Source organism: Arvicola amphibius, chromosome 2 (assembly GCF_903992535.2).
Source record: "Arvicola amphibius chromosome 2, mArvAmp1.2, whole genome shotgun sequence".
Lineage (NCBI taxonomy): Eukaryota > Metazoa > Chordata > Mammalia > Rodentia > Cricetidae > Arvicola > Arvicola amphibius.
In genome coordinates this window covers 99,854,979-99,880,536 of record NC_052048.2, presented here as the reverse complement: position 1 = coordinate 99,880,536, position 25,558 = coordinate 99,854,979, and the positions used below count along the sequence as shown (strand labels likewise).

At 46.1% G+C, this 25,558-nt stretch overlaps 1 protein-coding gene across 1 annotated transcript in view; it reads right to left on the bottom strand.

Moving 5' to 3' along the window:
- The window catches only part of Mboat2 (membrane bound O-acyltransferase domain containing 2), a 124,925-nt gene extending 104,635 nt beyond the window's left edge, over positions 1-20,290 (bottom strand). Inside the window, exon 1 of the mRNA XM_038319839.1 lies at positions 20,167-20,290. Coding sequence (XP_038175767.1) covers positions 20,167-20,244 — 78 coding nt within the window. The 5' untranslated portion in view covers positions 20,245-20,290. The remainder of the gene's footprint in view (positions 1-20,166) is intronic.
- Positions 20,291-25,558: the final 5,268 nt, after the last annotated feature.

The following is a 25,558-nucleotide window of genomic DNA, read 5'->3' as shown; positions in this document are numbered from 1 at the left end:
TGGCATTGCTGGAGGAAATGTGTCCCTGGAGACAGGCTTTGAGAGTTTACAACTCCATCTCAAGGGCTCCTCTGTTTCCTGCTCCTGCTGCAAGCCTTCACTCCACCATCACGGACTCTGGCCCTTGGAACCATAGGCCCAAATAAACATTTTCTTCTATCAGTTAACTTGGCTGTGGAGTTCCATTGACCTAAATGTGATTGATTTACAGTAGGGTCAGACACTATTTAAAATAGGAAGAAACTCATTGGAGTGCTCATTCTGGAATCAGAAGGTTGAATCAACCTGGTGTTGGCCGGGGCTGTCACGATCACCCACCTATCAAGATCTAAGTAGGCAATATTGTCCATACTGACACAGGCACAGCATCACCTGTCACCAGGCAAAGGAGAAACAAAATGTCCAGAATTCCATAAACTATAAAACTGAATGGAAGCAAAGGATGACAAGGACCCCGAGCACAGATCCCAAGCAGAGAACTGGAGGGCAGAGAGCCAGCGTCTGAGTGAGGCCAGTGGCTCAACAGGACCTTACAGACTTCTCCAGTTTTATGTGGACAAAGGCACTGTCGCTGCCCATCGATACTTACTTATTCTTTACAGGATAAACTATCTGAATAGAGCTTCTCTATGTTTAACCCAACAATAATTCCTCCTCCTTGCTATTACTTTTTAATTAGAAAGTGTACCCTACTATTAAAATGTACATATTAGCCATTACTCAGTCATACCCTGGGCTCTTTATCACTCCCTGCTAATAAAAAGAAACACAGTAAAACACGGATCAGAGGAAATATTCGGGGTGTGTGTCACCTTGTTTGACTGGGATCCTTTGATTGATCGGGAACTATTTTAACTGTCACTGTCAAAAGCCTTTATTATTAATGATGACTACTGCTGCCAGTTACTCACCATCAAGCCAACGCCAGCTAGTCAAGGGCTGGGGACTCAAAAGGCAGTGGAAAGTCCCTCTCCCCGCAATCTAAAGACTAATAAAAATAATATTACAGTCCAGTACAACATGCTACAACACACAGGCGTCACCATGATAATCCCTGCTAAGAGTCCCCCAGCACCATTACATTCTACACCTTCTGTCCAGGATGTCTCCCTAACCCCTCACCCCAAGCTCTGCTTGTTTGTTCCACTGTTCCCTAGGACCCAAGTTCCTCTTAAATCTTTCTTCCATGTCTTGCTTCTGGCCCCTCTGGGCACTTCTGCCGCCTCATTGGCCATGAGAAGTGGCTCTATCTCCTGGGTTTTCGCTCTACTCCCAACCTGCAGAAGGCTCTTCCTTCAGCTTTCTACGGAAGCTGTGGTCCTTCTCTGAGGAACACCACAGGTGCCCTCTTGACACGCAGTGGGTGAGGTAAAGCAACTTAGGGGGACAAGGGTCTCGGGGTTACTCTGTGGCACCAGTCACTGCATATCACTCTGTCTGGGCTTCTTCAGGGTTTGATGAATGAGGCTGAGGGCAGGAACCACGTCTGTTTCTCTGGCTTTTTCTAAACTGTCCAGAGTCGGTGCTCCTAGGACTCTAGCCCCAACCTTGCCATCATCTCCAGGTCCCACTACAACTGCACCTTCTCCATCTCTGAACACGATTAAGGGACTTGCCCCAAGTCTCTGACACACATACACTCAAACCCACTGTCTCTCAAAGAGAAAAATGAGATCCCAAAGTTGATTATTAATTTAACAAGGAAGTTAATGCTAAGACAAGACATTTACTGTTCACTTATATTCAGTTAACTTTAAGAAATGAAACCTAAAATAAATCTAGAATCATCATATCAGGTTCATAATCCACGACCAAGACATGCACCAGACACGTCTGTGAGAAGAACACGCAAATAAGACCAGGGAGAAGGGGAAAGGACAGCTTCTACATTAATCCCGTAGTGGTGTAGGAGGGTCTTCTTTCTATGTGTTGCTTTCATTGGTTGAATAAAGAAAACTACCTTGGCTTTTTATTGGCAGCCCTTAGATAGGCGAGGTAGACAGAACAGAATTCTGGGAGGAAGAAGGCAGTGTGGCAGACACCATGGCTCTCCTCTCCCAGATGGACGCTGGTTAGACTCATGCCGGTAAGCCACAGTCAAGTAGCAATACAGATTATTAGAAATGGATTAGATTAATATGTGAGAGTTAGCCAATAAGGGGCTGGAGATAATGGGCCAGGCAGCAATTTAATTAATACAATTTGGTGTGGTTATTTCGCGTATAAACTATCCGGGTCCGGGGAAGCAGCCCGCTGCTCCTTGTACAACACCATAGCTCCAGAAAGAAGCTACATCATGGGAAAGAAGTAGTCACACAAATATCTTTAAGAGGTAAGCCGCACAAGAAAGCAACGCGGCATCATTCACACTGAGCGTTTATCTTTAACACCGAATAATCTGGAACGAGTGCCCAGAATGAGCCTTATGAACAACACTATGAACAGTGTAAGCATAATGACATGCGGCGGTTTGAGTAGGCATGGCCCCCACTGACTCATGGGTTTGGATGCTTGGCCCACAGGGAGTGGCACTACTAGGAGAGGTGGCCTTGTTTGAGGAAGTGTGTCACTGTGGAGGTAGGTTTTTAAGTCATGTATGTGCAAGGTAGGCCTAGTGAAGGGTCTTCACCTCAGTGGTCTGCAAATCAAGATGGAGAACTTTCAGTGCCCTCTCTAGTACCATGTCTGCCTGTATGCTGCCATGATAAAAATGGACTAAACCTCTGAAACTGTAAGCCAGTCCCAACGTTTTCTTTTAGAAGAGTTTCCATGGTCATGGTGTCTTTTCGCAGCAATAGAAACCCTAACACGGTGAAACATTAAGAAATGTTTCTATGTAACTGCATACTCTTTTTTTAATGCTGATAGAATTGTCAATCGTCTGGAGGCTTAAATCAATTTAGTTTCATCTTTACAAAATTTAAAATATCATCATCATAAAAGTGCACCTAATTCATGCAACTGTCAAATATCTGCAGAAATGGGCACTAGGCTCAGTGACAGAAAGAGACAGTGTAACCTGAGGGTTCCTCTCAGTCAAGGCCAAAGAGGTGGCTACACCACCAGTCCCCAGTCTCCTCAACCAGGTCACCAAAGAACAACAAGACAGTGGGGGAAGAACCACCTCTGGCCTGGGTTTGATATATGGAACCCACATGAAAAGCTGGTCACGGTGACATCATTTATAATCCTCGCACTCCTACATAGAGATGGGAAAGGCAGGCTAATCACCCAGAAGCTCTTGAGCTGTTACCCTGTAGTAAACAGCCCAGAGGAAATAAGAAGGGAGATCATGTCTCAACAAAGGGGAAGGTGCAATCAACTGAAAGACAACCGTCTGATGTTCCCATGTGAGCTATGGAACACATGCACACGCACATGAACACACACGTGTGCCCGCGTGCACACAGACACACATTTTAGTAAGTTAATGAAATTGTCTCCAGGTGAAGGATAATGTGTAATTTTGAAATTTTCTTATTTAGCTAGTTTTATATTTTATACAATAAGACATGACTTTCTGTATCAGACAAAAAAACCCACAAAGTAAATTCAGCTCCTTACTAGAGCAGTAATAGCAAAATAGATGAAGTGGAAATGAACACGTGTCAATACTTCCAGAGGAGTAATATTAAATACCTAGCTTCATGCCCCTCCCCTTTTCTTCATGGCTGAAGTTTGGTTTTGCTCTGTTAGTCCACTGCTCTGCCTTCGCTTTGGTTCTAGCTAAGGCTTGCTTCCTGGTCACTGGAAACATTCCCAATCCCATACAGATTAGTGATAGTCTATCCAGCCCAAGCTGCCATCATTTCCAAAGGCAGGAAGCAATAGTATAAACAATGGACACCATTGGTGTTTATTGTTAACATACAAATATTAGCTCTAAATATATGTAATCATATGTACATTGTTTGGCATGTGAATCACCTTTGCGATGATGCATGCATTCAATGCTACCAGTTACTTGTGTCTGCAAGAGTTAAGTCTGTGGAAACTAGTAAGGGCAAAGCTATGACCAGGGAAGCAGATGGCTATTGAGAGAGGGCTTGCGTTAACGGCCTTAGGAAGGGCCTCAGAGCCTTTGAGATGGATTATTCTTCATGTAAAACTGCTGTCTCTGATACTCGCATTCATGAAACCATTTCATGTGCTAACATTAAAAAAACTCAAAGAACTGCCTTTGATTTTTTTTTTTAGTTTGCTGGTCAAGAAAACAGTCCTTCACAAAAAAGCTGTTGGTGAATTCTCCTTGTCTTGTGAGTTAAAAGCAAAAAACAGTCGTTCTGCCGTCACAGCTTCACAAGGGAGACAAGACTCAAACTCATACCTAACAAAAAAAGAGTAAGAAATGTGAAGAAGAAAGGGAAGAGCTTAAGGAATGCCAGGGCGTCCTAAACGTGAATCATTCCAACTAAACCCAAGTCAACAGTAAGAGCAAGACCACTTTAGGAATCGTCACCATTGTGGGGATTGTCACCATTGTGGAGATCCATGAAAGACAAGTGTTTGCAGCAATAATGAGAGGCCTCTGCCGACCACTCTCAGCAGCTGAAGACAAAGATCCCTTTGCAATCTGCCTGGTCAATGCTTTAACTCCACGTCAATCTTGATGTCAGTGGGGACACACCAGACCCCAACAGGATCTGCGAGCCCTTCTTTTAACAGGCCTGACAATGCTTTTCCTGAATTCCACTCTCTCTTCTTAACACTTAGCTCACATGAATCAGCTCAGATGTGAGCCCACCAAGTCTATAGAGAAGGCGTTTGGGATATGTCTCCTCAGAACTAGTTTTGACAATGTGCTCCATCTTTTTAAAACATTTTAGTAAACACAAAGGCAAATGGAGTGATTTTCAAATGAGTCTGTAAAGGTCAAACACTAGACTTTCAGATGGTAGACCCCCTCCCCCTAGGAGATATAAATGTCCACGCCTGAGAAAACCCCAGGCACTGACACCTCGCCCACTAAAATGCAGTTGTTAGAACAAGCCAACTACAGTGGATGAGAATCGGAGGCCTCCAGCTCTCGAGAAGTCTTACTCAAGACACTTAGGAACTAGTCTGGAGGAGGAGGCCGCTCGTTCCTTCTGGCTGCCAGGCTAGCTTAGCCCCGAAGTAATCACACAGAAACTGTATTAATTAAATCACTGCTTGGTCCATTAGCTCTAGCTTCTTATTGGCTAACTCTTGCATCTTAATTTATCCTATTTCTAGTAATCTGTGTATTGCCACATGGCATATCTGACTCTGGCAGTGGCTCCATAGAGTCTCTCTGACTCCACCCTTCTTCCTCCCAGCATTCAGCCTAGCTTTCTCTGCCTACCTAAGTTCTGCCTTGCTATAGGTCCAAGACAGTTTCTTTATTCATTAATGGTAATCACAGCACACAGAGGGGACGCCCACATCATTAATCCAGAACGTTTGGAAGCAATCACAACTACCAAGACATAGAACTGGCTGCCTTAATAATGGAAACAGGCAAAATAAAATAAAATAAAATAATGGGAACAGGCTTGGCATCCACAGGGGCATTCAAGGAAAAGCCAGCCCACCGCCCACCACAGGTTTCCCAGAGGAAACCTTACTTATGCCAACGGACAGTTTTTATGCAAACAGACATTCATAGAGCAGTTGCTACTCAACAGCTCTGTGCATAACAGAGAAACTGAGGCACAAGTACCTCCCACCTGGCAAGCACAGGCTGGCTCCTGAATGTCAGGGGCAATGGGTTTGGTTTGATTTGGTTTTAGGTATGCGGGTGGTTTCCTCTGCATCTCTGCATGCCAATCTCTGTACCTACCTCACGCCTGGTGCCTTCGAAGGCCAGAAAAAGAAGATGGATTCCCCATAGAACCGGAGTTACAGACAGTTGGGAGCAGCCTGTGGGTGCTGGAAATCAAACCGAAGTCAAGCAAAGTAAGAGCTCTTAAATGCAGAGCCATCGCTCCGGTCTGGTGTGTGGTTTTTAAGGAGCTCTATCATCAGACCTTGCCTACACTTCCTCTGCTCTCTGGAACTCAAAAGCCAGTATTTGCTGAAGGAGTGAGCCTGAGTTACTGCACAAACACTTCCTCCCTGCAAGTTGTAACTTTTGCTCTGTAAGCCAGAAAAATGATGTATACTTCAGCCTACACAACATGCCTATTTATATCTATTTCCTAGATGAGTCCAGGGTGTGACCACCGGAACAGCTGCAGCTGGCTAGAGCTCCTAACCACCCCTCCAGCTCACTACACTCCATCTCCATGTGACAAAGCAACATGAGGAGCAGAAGGGAATGTTTGTGCAATGACCTAAGACAGCAGAGACCCCTGAACGTCTGGAAACTCTCGCAGTATCACCTGTAAAGCTGAAAGCACAACAAGAGCCATCTCCAACCCACACTCACTGGATCAGAACCCCTGGTGCTACAGGCCTGATACCGACTTTAAGTTTGATTCTTACTGACACATGAAAACGTTTCAAATATACGTATTTATGAAGTGTCATGTGACAGCTCACTATGACACATGAAAACGTTTCAAATATACGTATTTATGAAGTGTCATGTGGCAGCTCACTATGACACATGAAAACGTTTCAAATATACGTATTTATGAAGTGTCATGTGGCAGCTCACTATGACACATGAAAACGTTTCAAATATACGTATTTATGAAGTGTCATGTGGCAGCTCACTATGACACATGCACTGGACACAATTTCGTTTTGGTTACACTTATGTCCACCTCCTCAAACATCACTTCCTTATGGTGCAAACATCAAACTTTGCCATTTTGGCTTTCAGAACTACGCAATCCCTTACAATACCTATGGTTACCATATACAGTCCCTTACCATTACCTATGGTTACCTTACGCAGTCCCTTATCATCACCTATGGTTACCGTACATGGTCCCTTACCATGACCTATGGTTATTGTACGCAGTCCCTTACCATGACCTATGGTTACCATACACAGTCTCTTACCATTACCTATGGCTTCAGTACACAGTCCCTTACCGTTACCTATGATTACCATACACGGTCCCTTACGATTACCCATGATTACCGTCTGTGCATCAGCATACTCCGGGCTCACTATGACCATGGTATATGTCATACTATGTATATGTTGTATATATGTATAAGTCATAGTTCAGCGCCACACCCACCCCAGCCTGTGGGAATATTATCCACTCCCCACTTCTACGAGGTGGAGGTTTTCAGATACCACATCCAAGTGACTTCACACAGCACTCCTCTTCTTTCTATTCTCAGCTTATTTCACTGAAAGTAACATCCTCTAGTTCCATCCACATTGTTACACGTCACATGGCTTCCCTCTTTGTATGGCTAAATAGTATCCCTGTGTGTATATGTAGACAGTATTCCTGAGTGTCTATGTAGACAGAATTCCATGTGTATATGACAGTATTTCCCTGTGTATACGTAGACTGTATTTCCGTGTGTATACGTAGACAGTATTCCCGTGTGTATACGTAGACAGTATTCCCAAGTGTATATGTAGACAGTATCCCCATGTGCATATGTAGACAGTATCTCGTGTGTATATGTAGACAGTATTTCCCTGTGTATACGTAGACTGTATTTCCGTGTGTATACATAGACAGTATTCCCGTGTGTATACGTAGACAGTATCCCCATGTGCATATGTAGACAGTATCTCCTGTGTATATGTAGACAGTATTCCCATGTGTATATGTAGACAGTATCATTATATATATATATATATATATATATATATATATATATATATATATTCCCCATGTGTACATGTAGCACATTTTCCGCCTACATTTATCAGTTATACCTGGGGAATGTCCATTTCTTGGCTATTGTGACTAATGCTGCAATAATCATGGGAATGCAGATGTTTCTTCAACATACAGATTTCATTTCCTCTGGATTCATACATAGTTGTACAACTGCTGGGTGATACTGTTATTCCATTTTAAATTTTTTTACTACAAATGTTCAACATCACTCTTCAGGGAAATGTAAATCAAAACCACCTCACTCCGGCAAGAAGAGCTATCATCAAAAAGACAAGAGATCTAAGTGGGGGAAGGGACCCTTAGCACACTGTGGGCGGAAATGTAAATTAGCACAACCATTATGGAAAACCACTGTTTTAACACGGGCTGCAGGGAACTCTCATATAAAGCCAGCTGCCTTACGTGTGAGCCAGCCCCAACCTGGGTGGTAACACCTGTCAAATGAAACAGGGGCCTTTATATCAACAGGTGGAGCAGAAATAACATCAATGTGTTTACGCCGCAACTGTTCTGTGAGGAACACACACATACCCATCCTCAGGGTCACTGATGCGGCAGCCTTGTCCAAACTCCAACACAGCTGTCTTCTGACTCTGATTCACATGCTGGAAATATCTGTCAGTCTTTCTCACCCACTAAGCACGCTCCTGCTCTCTGTATCTCTGCAGGACTTACCACATCTCCAAATGCTAGCACTGACCTACAGTACTTAATAAACAAGACTAATCACTTCTTTACCAACCAGCCATCATTCTTGCCGTCTTGACTCTTCAGGCTACAATCGCCAACATTCACCTAGACAGTACTTGCCAAACCTACATGGTCCAGGACGGCGGCTCTGGTCAGGTCTGCTCTCGGTCCAAGGCAGCTTCCTTGAGCTCGATCTCCACCATAGTCTCTCTTTCCTGATCCTAAGAGCAAGACACAAAATATTCCCCTTCCGTTGTCCTGCCTGGCCCTGTCACATGCTGCTTACACCATGAAGCTGAGGTGTTTGCTTGCTGGCCTGTACTACCTGTCTAGCCAGGGCACACTGACCTGACACAGCCTTTCTCCTTCACTGCACAGGCTAACACTCCCCTACCATGCACTTCCCAAATCTGGAGTTAGGAATAAAGCAAGGAACAGTCCTCTGACGTTCTTCACCTTCTAGTGGTTCATGCTTTCCACAAAATACAAAAAGGAGGAAAAGAACCCAAGGCCAGCCCTCTGGCACTACCCTAGGCTATTTCTGTTGTTGTTGTTGAAACAGTCTGTAACATCTTTTAGCTCTGATATTCCGAGTAGGAATTTTCAAAAATGAACTCAAATATCACCTACCCAATGTAATACTCTTAAATAAATAAGTAATAGTAATAAAAATTACACACCACTTTACAGTTCTACATGGCAAAACTCAGAATCTATGTCAAGTACCTTTATGGAACTTCCTATTTCTACAGTATTTCATATTCCGAGTATCTTATAAAGAAACAGTCTTGAGAAACAAATTATCCCCCAATCCATATAAAAATTCTTAGCAGACACCCAGCTCAATAACACTCAATGCCCCATTCCTGAATTCTGATAAATCTATCGCCACCTCCACTTGCTGAAGCCCAAGGCTATGATGCCAATTCTTATGCAGCTCAAGAGTCTTTCCAAGAACAAAAGGAGAAGACATAATGAGCTGGCGCTACAGAATGGACAGGGATGACAATTCCAGCCCCCGGGATTGAATTTGTCTACTAAGGAGCCCTCGATTATCTCCAGAGATGCCAAGTGCCAGCTTAGGGTCCCTCCCTACCCTGTCCTCCAGTCACACAGCAAAAATCTCTGTCACTTCTATTCTGGGGATGCAGCTAATAGGAACAGCTGTGTCAGACAGAGTATTTAAAAAGGCAAGCCAGCACTCAACAGCGAGGCAATCCGTGGCTTAAACGTAAACTCCAAAGCCTGTATAGTTACCACATGATACACACACTCTGGCCCCAAATCAACACCCACTCTGGAAGAACTGGAAATACCGACATAGATAGTCAAGGCCTTTCCAAACATTACTTATTCCTCGCCAGCTAGATTTTTAAGATAATCTTGACATTGCCACGCATGGCGGTGGCACACACCTTTAATCCCAGCACTTGGGAGGCAGAGGCAGGTGGATCTCTGTGAGTTTGAGGCCAGCCTGGTCTACAAAGCAAGTTCTAGGACAGCCAGGGATGTTGCATAGAAAAACCCTAGCTTAAAAGAATTTTTTTTTAAAAAAAAAAAAGTCTTGACAATAATTAATACAGATCTGCAAAATGAATAAAAATAACAGCATAAAATTTCAGTCCTCCATTTTAGTAAGATATGAACTTTCAAGATGGAATCTAAGATGTGACCGTTTCAGGCAAATATAATTTAACTGGACACTTTCTGGGGCCAACTCAGGGTTAAAATCACTAATGAACTATGAGGGCCATTCCCCAATATCACCACCGAGTCGCCAGAGGTCCTGCTTACCGTCTCTAGTGTTAATCCGCTTTGTCAAAGTTCTTAAGCCTTAGAACACTGTAGCACACTTCAGAGTGAACTCACAACATAAACTGTAATAGAAACTCATAATTCCAAGTGGTTAATTAACTAAACCTGATCTAGATACATTTCTGGGACTTATAAAATTATTTAAAAATGAGATTTTATTCAAAATTTTAAAAATCATACTTCCATTGAAAATCTAAATTTCCAGTTTCCCTTTGAAAAGTCAGCTTTGGCACCAGGCCAACATTCTTCTGAAGCAACCATTAGCAAAAGTGGGAAGGGGTGTCCCATTCCAGCTGCGTGTGAGGCTTTCCGGACAGCAGGCCATGCACACCTCAGAACATATGTGCACCAGCAGCTACACTCTGTGGGCACTGGCACTGCAAGTGGACACTGGTCTGAGCTACTGTATCTAAGCCCTTGACCTGGTCAGCTCCAGGCGCATCACCACCACCAACCCCGACCCCCAGAGTCAGCTCTATTTCTTGTCTCACACCTCTTCGATCACTGGCTAACTTCTAGAACGTCACTGTAGGCTGAACATTCATCAGGAAATGGAGTATTAAGTTAGATGTGTTCTACCTCACCGTGACTGAGCATCGGCAGATACAGAGTTCTGAAACTAACGTGAGGGCCAGGGAAGAGTCGGTCGGAGCACGTGTTAAACCCGCTGGTCAGCTGTACAGAACTTTCCTCACGGCCCAAGGACACCTGTTACTCTGCTCCTTCAGGTTGACCTGAAAGTGCCTGCCTATCTCTCACCAGCCGTTGGCATACCACACTTGCTCTGAACTAGAGGGAATGATGACAACAGGTGTTGTTGGGGACCTGGAGGCACAGAACACTATCAAGCTGACAGCATTTTGCTCCCTACAGAGACAACTGGGCGATCAGCAGGCTTCTTTTGTCTCAATGTTTAGATTAAGGCATTGCTAAAGCTCTCTTCCCGGCAGTGCGACCTCCTGAGAGCAAGAGTTAAAGTTCTCTTCAACTCCTTGGCGATCACTCATCTTCAATGTTTTGCCTGTCTTTAGCTCCTGGTGCCTACTGAAAAGAAACTGAACAGTCAGCCAAAAAGGTTTGTGCCCACTAACAGAGATCTTCTAAGTTGTCCCTCAGGAAGCCTGACCACTAACACTTCACTAGCCAGGCCACACACCAACTCTAAGAGACAGAGGGCAGCTTCCAGCCAGGAAAACAGGCCTACCCTTGGAGGGGGCAGAGAAGGTGCTGCATTTAGTGGAAATGCCCTGAACACAGCCAGTGAGACCCTAGCCCCTCTTATGCCCTGGTGAGGACCCGTGAGACTCCTCTTCTCCAGGACCAGCCACTCTCCAGAGCTGCAGTGTTCTGAGTAGAACAGTCACCACATGGGATGGCATCCCCCACGTCTAGCATGCTCACTGGCACACACTTATCTAAAGAATGGCTGAAAAGGTTCTGAAGAACCCAAGGGCTAGACTGAAGTCATATACAAGACATCCCCCTTCCCCAGTCCCTGGGAAGAGATCCCGAGACGTTAATAATAGTCACAGCCTGGTGCGCTAGCCTTTACCTGCTTGTATCTGCGAGGCCCACCCACTTTTACTAGGTGCAACCTACTGTGTGCCCCATTTGATAGACAACAAAACTGAGACCGCCTTTAATCCTAGCACTCGGAGCTCTATAAAGGAATTCGAGGCCAGCCTAGTCTACATAGTGAGTTCCAGAACAGCCAAGGATATTCAGTGAGAACTGTCTAGCAAAAAAAGGAAAGAAAGACACCGATGCTTACAAAGTTAAGCAGCTTGCCGAGTTCACAATCAGACTGTCAGCCAGGCTAAGGCCTCCGCACACTGTTGCCACTTGATGCATACTCCCTCAACTCAAGGAGGGTCCTGAGCAGGAGACAACAGGCCCTATCCCTAGGGAATTTACAGTGCCGTAAGGAATAAGCCAAATTTAAATGTTACAGGTGCCACCAGAGTTGATTCTGGGGTGGGGGTGGGACATAAGTTCAGTTACAGGGCACACAGGGCACACAAGACCCCTAGAAGATCAGAAGTTCCCCCTCTACAACCTGCTTCCAAGAGTCAGAAGGAAGAGCACCCTTCTTGAGAGCCAGAGGAAAGGGGCCCAGAGCCTGGCAAGGCAGACCCAGCTCTGGAGGATACAGGTAGAAATGGTGTGGCTGGGTAACAGCTCTCGTTCTTCTCTGGGCACTTTCTGAAGCACTGGCCTCATCACAGAGGGGCTGCCTGGACAGGAGAGACAGCTCTCTAAGATGAGTCCAAGTCACCGGTCCACCCAGAATGCTCACAACCTGCTGCAGAAACATCCCACAAGCTCAGAAGACATATGACACAGATATACCACACATGCAAGGGGCCTAACAGGAAAGCAAGGGACATAAAGGCATCCTCAGGAAGACACAAACCTTTAATAAATACTAAAACATTTTGCCAGGCATAAAAATGGTGCAGGGGATTTGGGGCAGGAAAAAAAATGGCTCCGTTAATGCAAAGAGTTCAAAGGAAAACATACTGAGGAACGTGTACACGATTGAACGAGCACATGGCACAACAGCAGGTGTGGACTGAATTCGCTCACCACTTCCTCACATGTGGCTCTGGAGAACATTCCTGGTCCATCTGGAGGGCACATGGGCGCTGCGACAGGCGAGGCATCCAATGGCCGTCCTTCACAGGCTGTAGGCCTGACCTCGGGCCGGCGTTTCTCAGAGCATGCCATGAGAATGGACGGAGTAGGAATCCCCCAGCAGGCCACTTTGAGGAAGGATACCAGATCTAGACTGCCAGTACTTTCTACATGTAAAACTGGGCATACAGCCATGAGACGACGTGACAGGAATGACAGAAAGAAGCTACATTGTCTGACCAAAAGCTGTCCCATGTCAGGGTCATATGACCTAGCGTGCACTGTAGATCTTCTCTGTGCACAGTCCTGTGACCAGCAAACCACTAACTGCATCGTGTATGGGGAATTATGTGTTACTTTGTTAAATGCTTTACGAATATTCCACCGTTTTTTGTTTTTTGGTGTTGGGGATCACACGCACAGCCCTTTCACAAACTAGGAAAGTACCCAACCATTAAGCTATACCCTAATTTCTGCTTATTTTTTCATTTTTAATCATGTGTGTTTGCGTGGATGTGTTCGTGTGTATACAGGTGCCTATGGAGTCCAGAAGAGGACGCTGGACCCCCTGGAGCTGGAGCTCCTGGAGGTCTTGACCGCCAGACAGACGTCTCTGTACAGGAGACGGACTGCGGTCCTCTGGAATAGTATATGCTCTTAGCTGCTACGTCATCTCTCTGGCCCCACACACTGTATTTTTATAACCTTTTAGTAATAAGTACCTGAAATATTTGACCCAGATCTCTACTCCTGATGGGGAGGGGGAATGTGGAGGAGGAGGCGGCCAAAATGCAGGTTCCTCGGCCCTCATTTCTAGGACTGGGTAGAGCCAGGGAACACCTAATTTTTTTTATAACAGCCCCAAGAGATTTTGACACAAATGGACTCAGCCACACTGTGGAAAGCACTGCAGCGACAACATGGAAGCTGTGACAATTTAGACGAGGGAGTGATGGGCGAGGACCACACTTTCCAAGTTCGCCAGTGGCCTTGTCTGTTAGTGTCAGAGAGAGACAGGGCCCAGGGACCATGGTTCTTAAGAGTGACTAGGAAGTAGGAAGATGACAGGGGAAGGAAGAGTCAACTCCTCTCTCCGGCTGTGAGGGGACAAAGAGATTATGTGTCAAGCACTGGCTGGAGTGAATCCTGTATCCCTCAGGGATGGGAAGTAACTCAGTAGTCCTGGGTGGTACCTATGTGTCCCTCCAGACCTACTCCCGGCTCTGTCCTGTGCCTCCTGAGCATCACCCCATCCTCTGAAGGAGACCCCAGCAACAAACCCAAGGATGGAGAGAAGGGGAGGGATGCCGTCGCCCTAAGACTCACTCTAGGTTGAGCCCTCAGCTAGGAACCGCAACTCCTTCCCTCCTTCAAGTGTCCCTACTCCTCAACCCTCTTTCCTCCTGGGGTTCTGCCCCTACACACGGTGCAACTGACCTGGGAATCCCATCATTCCCTGCTGCTTTCACAGGCCTACCACATCTTCCTAAGCACTTCCTACTACCTACTTCAATCTGTCTCCTACCGAAACCTGAGGGGTATAAAAAACAGCAGGCAGAAAGTACATATCAGAAGCTTGCCAAACCTACAATGCTCCCAGGGATCAAATAAGGAACCGGTCACATTAAACGAGGTCAGCAAGGGGCCTATCTGTAGGTGCTCTAGAGATGGGCTGGGAAGAATGGCTCGCTTTCTGATAAGCAAAGAGAGGCTTGTATCATTGGTGACATCGAGGAGGACATGCCACGCCTCCTGAATCCCAACTCTAACGCTCCACACGTCTGCTTCTCCAAAAGCTAAACAGTGACTAGAGGGGGCTTCACTCTTCACCCATCTCGTTCGCAGCGTCACCGAATGCTCTCTCTTCCGAGGCTCATATTTGTGCCTTGTTTTGAAAGAAATCCGACCAAATTCAATCGTGGCAGGATCCTACCTGTTGATCTGAACCGCAAGCAAAGGCTGTGTGAGCTACTTGAGTACTTCAGGTCAGCAGCACCGGATCTCATAAACAGAGACCAGGGTAATCTGCACCTAGACAGGCAGGACCGCTGGAAAGAACACTATCAAGTCACTAAAACTATCAAGCCTCTGAAACAGTAGTGAAGCAGCAAAAACATGCTGAACTCCAAATTCACAAGGAGGTTGGAATCCTACTTTAATCACTGTCTAGATACAAAACTTGACCAGAGAGAGCTTCCTAGTGCCCTTTGCTAAGGAAGTCCTGAAGATTAAGAGTGCAATTCTCAAAACAAAAATATAAAATTGCAAGTAAGTATTTCATAATGGAGGAGACACTGTGTGTCAAATGTCTATGGGAACCAGGCTGTTCCACCAATTACATTTTTACAATAGTCTTTGAGCATGTAGCATACAGTGACTCTGATTGTACAGAGGAGGAAATGTGGACTTTAGAAGGCACAGTAGAGCCCAGTGTGTGGAGGCGCACACCTTTGATTCCAACACTAAGGAGGCAGAGGCAGGCAGATCTCTGAGTCTGAGGCCAGCCTGGTCTACAGAGTGAGTTTCAGGACAGCCAGAACTACAGAGACCCTGTCCCAAAAAAATAAAAACAAACAAACAAACAAACCCTAAAGCAAGAGAAAGAATGAGTAACTGCCCAAAATCAAGCAGTGGGTAAAGCAAGGCCTTACCCTACTCAGAGAACCCCACGCCACTGACACGCATTGATTCTTTCTGTTAATGGAGAGATCTGAGCAGGATGCATGGACTCTACGTTTCACATCATTTCCATGGCATGTGCCTTCTCCGTTAGGTTAAACTTCAGGCAACTTCAACTCTTCACTACTGAAACTTCCTCAAATTACTATTCCACTTTCCTCCCCTGACTTTTGATTTACATCCCTCCACGTTTCAAGCTTTTTTTTTTTAATCAGTTCCTAAACACACAGTCAAGGGATTTAAACTAAGGTCAGCACACACTTTATACAGGAAGTAACATTTCTACAAAGTGGTATTTCTAGAACTGTTAACGAACAGGGTGATTCTGGCTGGAAGGCATCTTCCACAGCAGCTGTCACTGATTCCTGGCTCTTGTGATGGAGACGACCTCACAAGAGGAAAACTGGTCAAGCTCTTCAGCAGTGGGCGGAGCAAGACAGATAAGCTCACTTGGCAGCTCAGAGCTAACCCTAGAGCGGGCAACCCTAGCTCTGCTCCTTTGACCTCATCCACCTAGAAGACGGTCCTTTCGCTTCCTCCATCTGTGAAAGGATTCATCAGAGTTCAGACCTGTCAGGGGACTTGAAAAGCCAGTCTTAAGCTAACTCTCCCCTAAAACACCACTTCTTTGGTTGTCTGTGCGAGTGGTACAGGGACTTAAGGGGAAAAAGTGAAGCAACAAACTGACCCAAAAGGAGCAAAGATTTTATAGCCTTCCCACTTCTTTCTGTTACACACGAGTGCATGTGCACACACACACACATTCATTATAAACATACACACATGTGCACACACACATACATGCACATATACATACGTATACACAGACATATACATGTGCTGACGCATGGGTACACACACATACACAAACAAACACACTTCCCCTATCCCAAGCCTGATCATGAGCACACCAATATTTGGAACTTTAGACAGTTCTTTCTTATTCTCACCTTTACTGCCAAGAAGATCAGAGAATCAGTTCGAAAACAAAGATACGTTCAAAGTATTTCCCCCATGTTAAAGCCAAAAAAATATACTGACATGCTATGCAAACACTCAAGAGCACACAGGGGGCACAGGAGCATGAGAATTCAGGCTTGACTTCTAACTCCTGGAGGTGTGAGGGTTCTACTGAATGACATAGAAGACACAGCAAAGTTTCACAAACTCTTGAGAGTTGGGCATTACAGTTACCCCTAGACTCTGCGAAACTCAATCACTCCTAACCATTCTTCCCCAGCCATCGTTTTCCTACTTCCTTCAAACCTTCCAAACCACCACAAGTCCCCACCTCATCTTCTCTGTTTCAAGAATCTGTCACATAATCTATAACACTCCTGTGTTAAGAAGGCTGTTCCAGGGCTCATCTCCAACCAGTCTTCTGCCTAGAGTACTATCCTGGCTCTTTACCCCAGTTTCATAGTAGAAATTACAGCATCGTGGGGAGTAAGGAGGGAGAAAAAAAGGGAGGGTAAAGGGGGTCACAACCAGAAATCTCATGACACCTCAGAGCAAAACAAAGCAGATGTAATAGATGGTATAAAATGGTGAAAAAAAATTATATATATATATATATATGTTGATCACCTGGGACATTATTCTTAGGTTCATTTTGGTACTTGCTGTGGAGTTTAAAACCGCACATCAGCAACTTATAAGGAACACAAGCCCCGTGATACGAAGACACCCGATCTCTTTTGAGTCTCACAAGGTTGTTCCTTTCCTTTGGCACAGCTAGTGTTCAGATGGTTCCTTCCTCAAACCCCACTCTCCACACATTCCTTTAGTCAGACCTCCAGAATTACACTAGAAATAAAGTCACTGGGAAAGCAGGCCCTGGAGAGCGAAACACCAGAGGCCTGGTACTTCCTATCTTAAAAAATCTTAAAGTAGCTGGGCAGTGGTGGCACACGCCTTAATTAAAGACATTAGAAGGCAGTTAGCCAGCATTTAGAAGGCAGAGGCAGAAGATCTCTGTGAGTTCGTAGGCCAGCCTGGTCTACAGAGTAAGTTCCAGGACAGACTTCAAAAGCTACAGAGAAACTTTATCTTGGAATAAAAAAGAAGAGGAAGAAGAAGAGGATGAAGAGGAGGAGGAAAGGAGAAAAAGGAGGAGGAGGAGGAGGAAGAGGAGGAAGAGGAGGAGGAGGAGAAGGAGTCGAATCTTGTCACCTCCCAGACTCCATGATTTAATTTAAATTTAAGGACTACTGAACCGAACACCACTTCTGCTACCTCAAGGTCATTCAGGAATTCTTAGAAAAGAAAAAGATTCAGGAGCCTAAGGCAAGATTTTCTGCTCCTCTGCCTTTGCCTGACAACATAAAGTCTCTTCCTGCTACCTCAGCCGCAAGGGGCACTCTTAGGTTCTAAGTGTATCAAGTCGACACAATATTAAAAGTGCCCATTTTATTACTCCCTAAAACAACTGCTCTTATAATTTCCTAAATTTTCTAAACACTGTTAATTGGCACACACCAAACGAACACACTCGCAAATTAGACTTCTGCACTTCCTGGCTTGCCCTCCCCTCCCCCTACTGAATTACACTATTTGACTACAGCCAAGTCTTGGGCTTTCTTTCAGCTTGGATTCAACTATTCACGTTCTAAGACTCTTCTAGTTGGCTTAACTTTAAAATGTCTGTCTAACGTTATCATGTGAGGTTTTAATCCAAGAACTTGGCTAATGTCTTAAGAGTCAATTCTTTGGTATTTCACAGAAATAACCGTCGCTACAAAAAGTACAGATTGTGTGGTATTAACTTAATAGTCTGAAGACTTGCTTACAACATAGCCAACAACTGTATTATACAAATGACCATATAAACTTGGGGTTCTAAAGCTTAAGAGTACCCCAGAGGATAAAGACTGTCTAAGGTGCCAAGTCAAAGTCACACTCTCAATTCAAGTCACCTCGCCTTGCTCTTGCATACTTAAGTTCCACAAACAACTTTCTCTGGATTGCCGAGAAGTTTAAATGAGCTAATTAATATTAGACTACTTTTAAAAGTTATAATCCTTTACATAAATTTAAAAGTATCAGCACAGTAGGGCTACACCAGAGAGAATACACAACTGTCTGTCTCCCAAAAGGATGAAAAGGTAGAAGTCTCCCTCTCGCTTCTCCATTAGCAAGAAAAATTTCACAACAGATCCTGCCCTCTGCTTGCTGGTAGGCTGGCAACAACCTATTTAAGTCAGAGATGCAACACACAAAGTCACGTGCCACAATTCCATTTAGAAAATAGTGAGACTCCCCTCACAGGACTGAGAACATTCAAAGCCTTTGGTTCTGATCAACTTAATACGCAAAGCCTAATGCTGTAAAATGAAGAAATCATTTCCCTTGGGGCATCTCACTCGAATAACCTGCTAGCCTGATGCACATCCCACCTGCTATACAAGGTGTGTGTGTGTGGGGGGGAAGGTATCTCACTATTAATCGGAAGTTGAGGGTGAAATGAAGGAAAGAATACAGAGCTAAACTCTGGGCAGAATTCTTTAACCCTCCTTCGACATCATTCAACGTTTTGTATGTTAAACAGTGAAGCACAAAGCGGTGAGCATGGGGTAGAACTCGGATGTCACCTCCAGCTTAAATCCAGAGAGGGAAGAATTCTGTATTGCAGAGGAAATCCTTAAGACATCAACAGCAGCCAGTCAAGCTGAGGACCGCGAACCAGTATCCCTTGGAAAGTGCGAACGCCTCCAGAGCAGAAATAATGTTAAGCAAGATCTCCAGAGTCAATTACCTTCAGCCCTGGGGCGAGCCAACTACCTAACCGGACCCCACAAACAACTTTCCCAGACCTCTCTCAGGACGTACCTCCAAAGTTCCTTTGCTCAATAAAAATGGCGCTGCTTTCTCCATCCCAATACTGTTTATTTCTCAGTAATCCTGGGGCCCTTTAAACAATCAAATCCTACTGGCCTCATTTAAATGCCAGCCTTCCCTAGTGTCAAACGCTTCTCTGAGGGTAGGGTGAGGGGACAGGATGGCTGCTCCTAGCCACAGCTGCAACTTTTTCACCAGAAACCTTGGCATCATGAACTCACTTTGACTTCTCTTCAGAACCTGCCTTCCCCCAAACTGTTGCCTCTTGGTCTCTCGAGTCACACTTCAATGCAAACTATCCCCAAGTGCAGGACCTCTTAAGCCCCATCCATCCACGCCGTATCCTGGGCACTCGAAACGCAAATCATCCTCAGCCTCCCGGAGCAAAAACCCCGCAGCCGTCTCCGGGTCCACCGGCCCCGGGACTCCGGGGTCCGGCACCCGGTGTCCGGGCAGCGACAGCATGCACACGCGCACGTCTGTCTAGCCCTCCCCGGCGGGCTGTCGCCAAGCCTCCGCCCGCGCCCACCCCCGCCCGGGGCGGCGATGGGGGGCTGGGTGGGCACTGAGGCACCAGTCAGAGCGACAGGCGAAGGGACAAGGCCAGCTGCGCGCCCCCGCCCCGCCGGGAGCCGGGCACAGCAGCCCCGGTCCCAGCCCCCACCCTACTCCCGCCCGGGTGGCACCACAACCGGCAGGGGCGGCCAGGGCACGACGCCCCGGACGCCGGTACCTGATCGATGGGCAGCTGCACGGCGTTGCTGAGAGGCTGCAGCAGGGTGGAGCCCGTGGTGCTGCTGGTGGTGGCCATGGCCGGGCCTCGGCGCTGCGCCCGCCCGCCCGCTCCGGCCAGTCTCCGCTCGCCCTGAGCTGAGCTACGCCGAGGATGGGGATGCAGCGGCGCGCCCGCCCCTCGGCCGCCCGCGGTCGAAGCCGCCGCGCGCGGGGAGGGGCCGTAGGCGGAGCCTCGTGGCCACGCCCACTGTGTGGCGCCCCGCCCACCCGCCCGCGCTGGGGGCCCCTCACGCCGCCCGGCCGCTCGATTTCCAGCAGCTTCCAGCGCCCCCTCCCCACCTCGCGCACTCGCACGCCAGACAGCCCCGCGGCCCAATAGCGGCGCGGCGCCCTGACTCCCGCAGCCAATCAGAGGACGCCTGCCTCGCCGCGCCCCTCCTCCGTGCCGAGAACGCGGGCGAGGGGCTGAGGCTCGCCCGCGACTGTCGCCCGAGGGCGACCGAGAGTCGCGCTCGCCGGTGGGGGCGTGCGAAGGCGGCTGCTTGCCTCCGCCTCTCCTCGCTTCCTGTCTCAGGAATGGTGGGCGCCGTCCCCACCCCTCCCTGGCAGAGACGGTGGACAACAAAGGGGCTCGGGGTGGCGGCCAGACAAAGAGGGGGGACTTGGAGGACGCAGCGCTGGAGGAAGTTGGGAACAAAGCTAGGGGGCTAGGAGCTGCAGGGCGACGCACCACAAGGATCCTAAAACACAAAGTGCCTTTTGTCTTGCGCGCTGCCCAAAGTTGCGGGGATCCGGGTGGTCCTGCCTCACCCGCGCCCAGACCTGGGTCCGACGGGCCGCGCTGGGACGACGCCCGCACCGCGCATCCAGCTGAGTGCTAAACAGATCGGACCTGGGCAGCGCCTGAGGGAAAGCCTGGGCAGCCAGCGGCCAGCATTAAAGGCCCCGCCTCCTCAGAGGAAAGGTTGCTGCTGGTAAGCATCCCTTCTTACCGGGTGAGCATCTCTGCCCAGATGTGTTTTCTGCTGCGTCCACACCTTTTATTCCGGGAGGGCTTGTCGGTGTGGCATCCCTCCAAAATGTGGTTCTTGACTCTTTAACGTAACGAAAGCAAGCCGTGTGAACACCTGGAAAATGCCCACCCCGTCCTCACAAAATCCACAGAATTGGAAGTGGGAGGTCGAAATAACTCGTGTTGAACGGAGGGGTTTAAACGTGGCTGTAAACACTGCTTCTAAAGGTAGACTTACTTGAGTCTCCATCACAGCCATGTGAGGTAGGTATTGTAACCACACTCTAACAAGGAAATTTAATTTCAGAAAAAAATTACATAACCAAGAGCTAAATAACAGTGGTGGTGGGGGGTGGAATCCAAATATTTTAGCCCCAGTTCGGACCTCTTAAAAATAAGGCCCTTCACTCTCAGGCTTAACATTCGTTCAATAGCCCTCAGCTACAGGTACACCACTTCCTCAAGGACCATTCTTCAGTAGTAAGAGCACAAATAGTGCTTTGCTGTACCTGGCTGTGGCCTCAGCTGTCTCTGAAAAAGGGCTGGTCAAATTAGTCAGGACAGTCCCCCCCCCCCCCCACTGCCTGGCGCTGTCCGGGTGGGCAGCTGAGTCTGAGTACGGTGGGTTTAGTCTATGATAGATAGAAGATGGAAAGAAAAAATTTAAATGAGATCTTTCCTTCTCGAGGTAGTGTTGCAACTCTTCGGGACCCATTAGAAGGCAAACCTGTTCAATAATGCTAAAATAGCCCCCAAATCTGGACCTGTCTATTAATACAACCTTGAGGGAGGACCACTTTTCTTTTTTCTCTTTTCTCCACTTTGGCGAAGTGTAGAGGAAGTGTACAGGTGGTCCGACATACACACTGAGGGGAAGAAATTAAAATACCATCTCAGAAACTTGAAAAGTGGGTGTTGGAAACATATTGCAACCTAAAGTAGGCAGCCTAAAGATACAGCCTTAGAACAAATACTGTCTACCAAAGCAAGTATGTCAGGCTGAATCTATGCTTTTAGAACATGACAAAACACAGTTTCGATTGGGGCTGCTAGGGCTTCCATCTGGTTAGCCTCTTGTCCCAAGGAAAGCAGGCAGAAGTAATGGTGAAATGTCAAGAAAGGGTTTTAACCAAAATGGCTACTTGGGAATGATTTCAGCCCATCTGTGGGGTAGTGGTGCCCACTTTTAAACCGAGGGGAAGTTAGGGCAAGGGGCAAGAAATGGGCATAATTAAGCACACCTGTGGTCTGGTCGACTGTCGTCTCTGTTGTGGTTCTACAGAAATGGCCCTAGGTAAGCCCTTATTGCTTAGTGGGACTGTCAGGTTTGCTTTAGGGTGATGTCATGGGATAAACTGCCTGCCGGGTTCCGAGTTCCAGAGTCAGTGATGCCTGCGGGATGAAGACATGACTGGAGGGAGCTGGGAACGTGTGGGGAGGTCTGGAACAAGACGGTTTGCTGTGCCTTCCGCCTTGAACGGGAGTGAAATCACTATTGCTGGTTCTTAGGTACTCTTTGGTTAACAGGCCAGCTGCACCGTGGTCACGGAACTGATGAGATGGAATCCCCAGCTTGAGCCGATTTTCTTCCTCTACCTTTTAGGTTTTTCCAGCCCAGACATGATGCCCCCACACTGAAGAAGGCAATTTCCCTTATACAGTCTACCAATTCAAAAGCTAATCTCTTCAATAAATATCCTTATAGGTATATCCAGAAATAGTTTTATTATTTATCTAGTCCTCCATTAACTCAGTCAAGTTGATGTATTAAATTAACCATTCAAGAAAGGTAATGTAATTCCTTTTTTGTTTGTTTGTTTTTTTTTTTTTTTCTTTTTTCGAGACAGGGTTTCTCTGTAGCTTTGGAGCCTGTGCTGGAACTCGCTCTGTAGACCAGGCTGGCCTCGAACTCACAGAGATCCACCTGCCTCTGCCTCCTGAATGATGGGATTAAAGGCATGAGCCACCACCATCCGGCAAGAAAGTTAATGTAATTCTAAAAATGAAAAAGGGTTTTCTCTTAGAAAAGTATTCCATCTGGATTTAACTGATTTTAGTATATAGATGTACTAAGGCGTCATGTGGTGTGCTGTCAACTGCACCTCACATTTTCAAGTACTCCATCTTTATGTTTCTAATAAGGAAACTTGAGATCCATCTACATTTTGAGCTAACAACTCAGTGATCAGAATATAAATTGGCCTCCTGACCAATATCTGTTAGACTAGGAGCCTTTAAATGAGAAACAACTCAACTAATTATATGTAATACCTCACTGTCCTGCCTAAGATAACCAACCTATAACAGCAATCCCCATGCCCCTAACTCTTAAAAAATATTGAACACTTACTATATTCAAGGAACTGTGTGAATGTTCTAAAAAATAAATGACACTTTCAATCAAAAGACAAAATCATCTCGTACATGCGATAGTAAAGTAAGGTCAGCCTTTAATGTATAAGACAGTACTCTTCAAGAGGATACAGAAGCACGATTGGTAGTCAGAAGACTTGAATTTTATTTCTGGGGATTGTATCCAATAGCTGTCAACTTCTGTATGCCCTGAGTTTCCCATTGTTAAGTGTGGATAATGATAACTGTCCTACTTCACAAGAGTGACTGTAAGCTTGGTGTTAATAATAGATTTTAAAGATATTAGTAATATTGTATTATTATAATACTAATAATAAGTGGTAAAGAGTTTTTAACGGAGAAATCACGTCATTAGTACCATTACTCATTAACATCATCATGACACCATTGACATCATTACTAACCAAAGCCGAAGAGTACTAAGCGCTTCTGATGGGTGACAAGTGACAAGAGAGCAGTGTTCTTGTCTGGCTCCCTGGCCCTTGCCTCTGAAAATGGCTATGATAATTAAAGATTGCTACAATAAAATGTTCCCTTCCCAACTTATTTTTAACTTTGAATAAACCATTCAGAAGAAATGAATAATCTGCCAGGCTGCTTTTGTTGCGTAAAAAAATGGTATGTGTCATGAAATTAGAGCTCTTGAGCAATTATTTTGCCTATTTTAGACCCTTTATGTCCTGGAATCACTTCCAAGATGAAGGCCATTGAACTACATACATAATAGGGTCTGCTAACTGGCTGGCACCCTGTAGGATTCACAAGGTAAGCTTAATCTGGGGAGGTCAGCCTCTAAGACCTAATATGCTCCAATTAGGAAATCACAAGGGAGACCGAACAAGAGGTGCTGGGGCAGTAAAGGTCCTGGCTCTCCAGAACCTGCCACTTAGGAGGTTGCTAACAATGAACAGAACACTCACCTCCAATTAATTTCATTGCCTTCATCTTAAACGAACTGGGTGATTTCAGTGGTCCTCCTCTATAATCGTATGATTCCCATGAACTTCTGGAGACTTAATATTCAACCTAGATTTGACATTATATTGAATTAGTTACGTTGATTAATATCCAACCTTTATTTGACTGCGGGATACAAACAAAACTTTTTTTCTTGAGGAAAAAGCAGAAATTGTGGTTGCTCTGTAGGTTTCAGAGCTACTTCTAATTTACTGTTTTTCCAGTCAACCTTTCTTCTCTGTGTTCTTCAGTGACCTGTAAAAATACTTACTTGGAATCTGTGTATCTTAGGGAAGTCATCTGTTTCCTTTTATTTTGCCTTATTTTTTTAATTTTATGTGTATGGGAGTTTACCAGCATGTATGTCTGTTCACCAATTGTGTGCCTGGTGCCCGTGGGGGGCAGAAGAGGGCTTTCGATCCCTCCGAACTGAAATTATAGATAGTTGTGAGCCACTGTATGGCACTAGGAATTGAACCAGGGTCCTGGAAGAGTAGTTAGTGCTCTTATCACTGAGCCTTCTCTCCAGCTCCTGGCCTTTTCGTGTTTATTTGAGCGAGTTAAATCTGTTTTAAGCATAATACCCGTCTGCCCATAGTGGCTCACACCTGTAATCCCAGCACTTGGCATGGGAGGCGGGCTTCAGCAGGAGGATTGCTATGAGTTAGAGGCCAGCCTGAGCTATAAAGTGAGTTGTAGGCCAACATGTGCTATGGTGTGGGACCCTGTCTCAAAAAGTTTAAAATTAATCATTCAGGCCCTGTTTATGTTTTTTGATGTAAAGATGCAGTCTGCAACCGCCGACCTTTGGTATTGAAACATTTCTGCTTCCACGGGGTCACAAAATGATATTTGCATTCAAATTATACAGTATCCTATCTTTAAAGCATTAAAATCACCCCAAGTTATAGTATAATCACCATCCATTACCACCTGCAGCATTTATCGAACTAGCCAGGATGCCTTGCTGGGCGGTGGTGGCACATGCCTTTAATCCCAGCACTCAGGAGGCAGAGGCAGGTGGATCTCTGTGGGTTCGAGGCCAGCC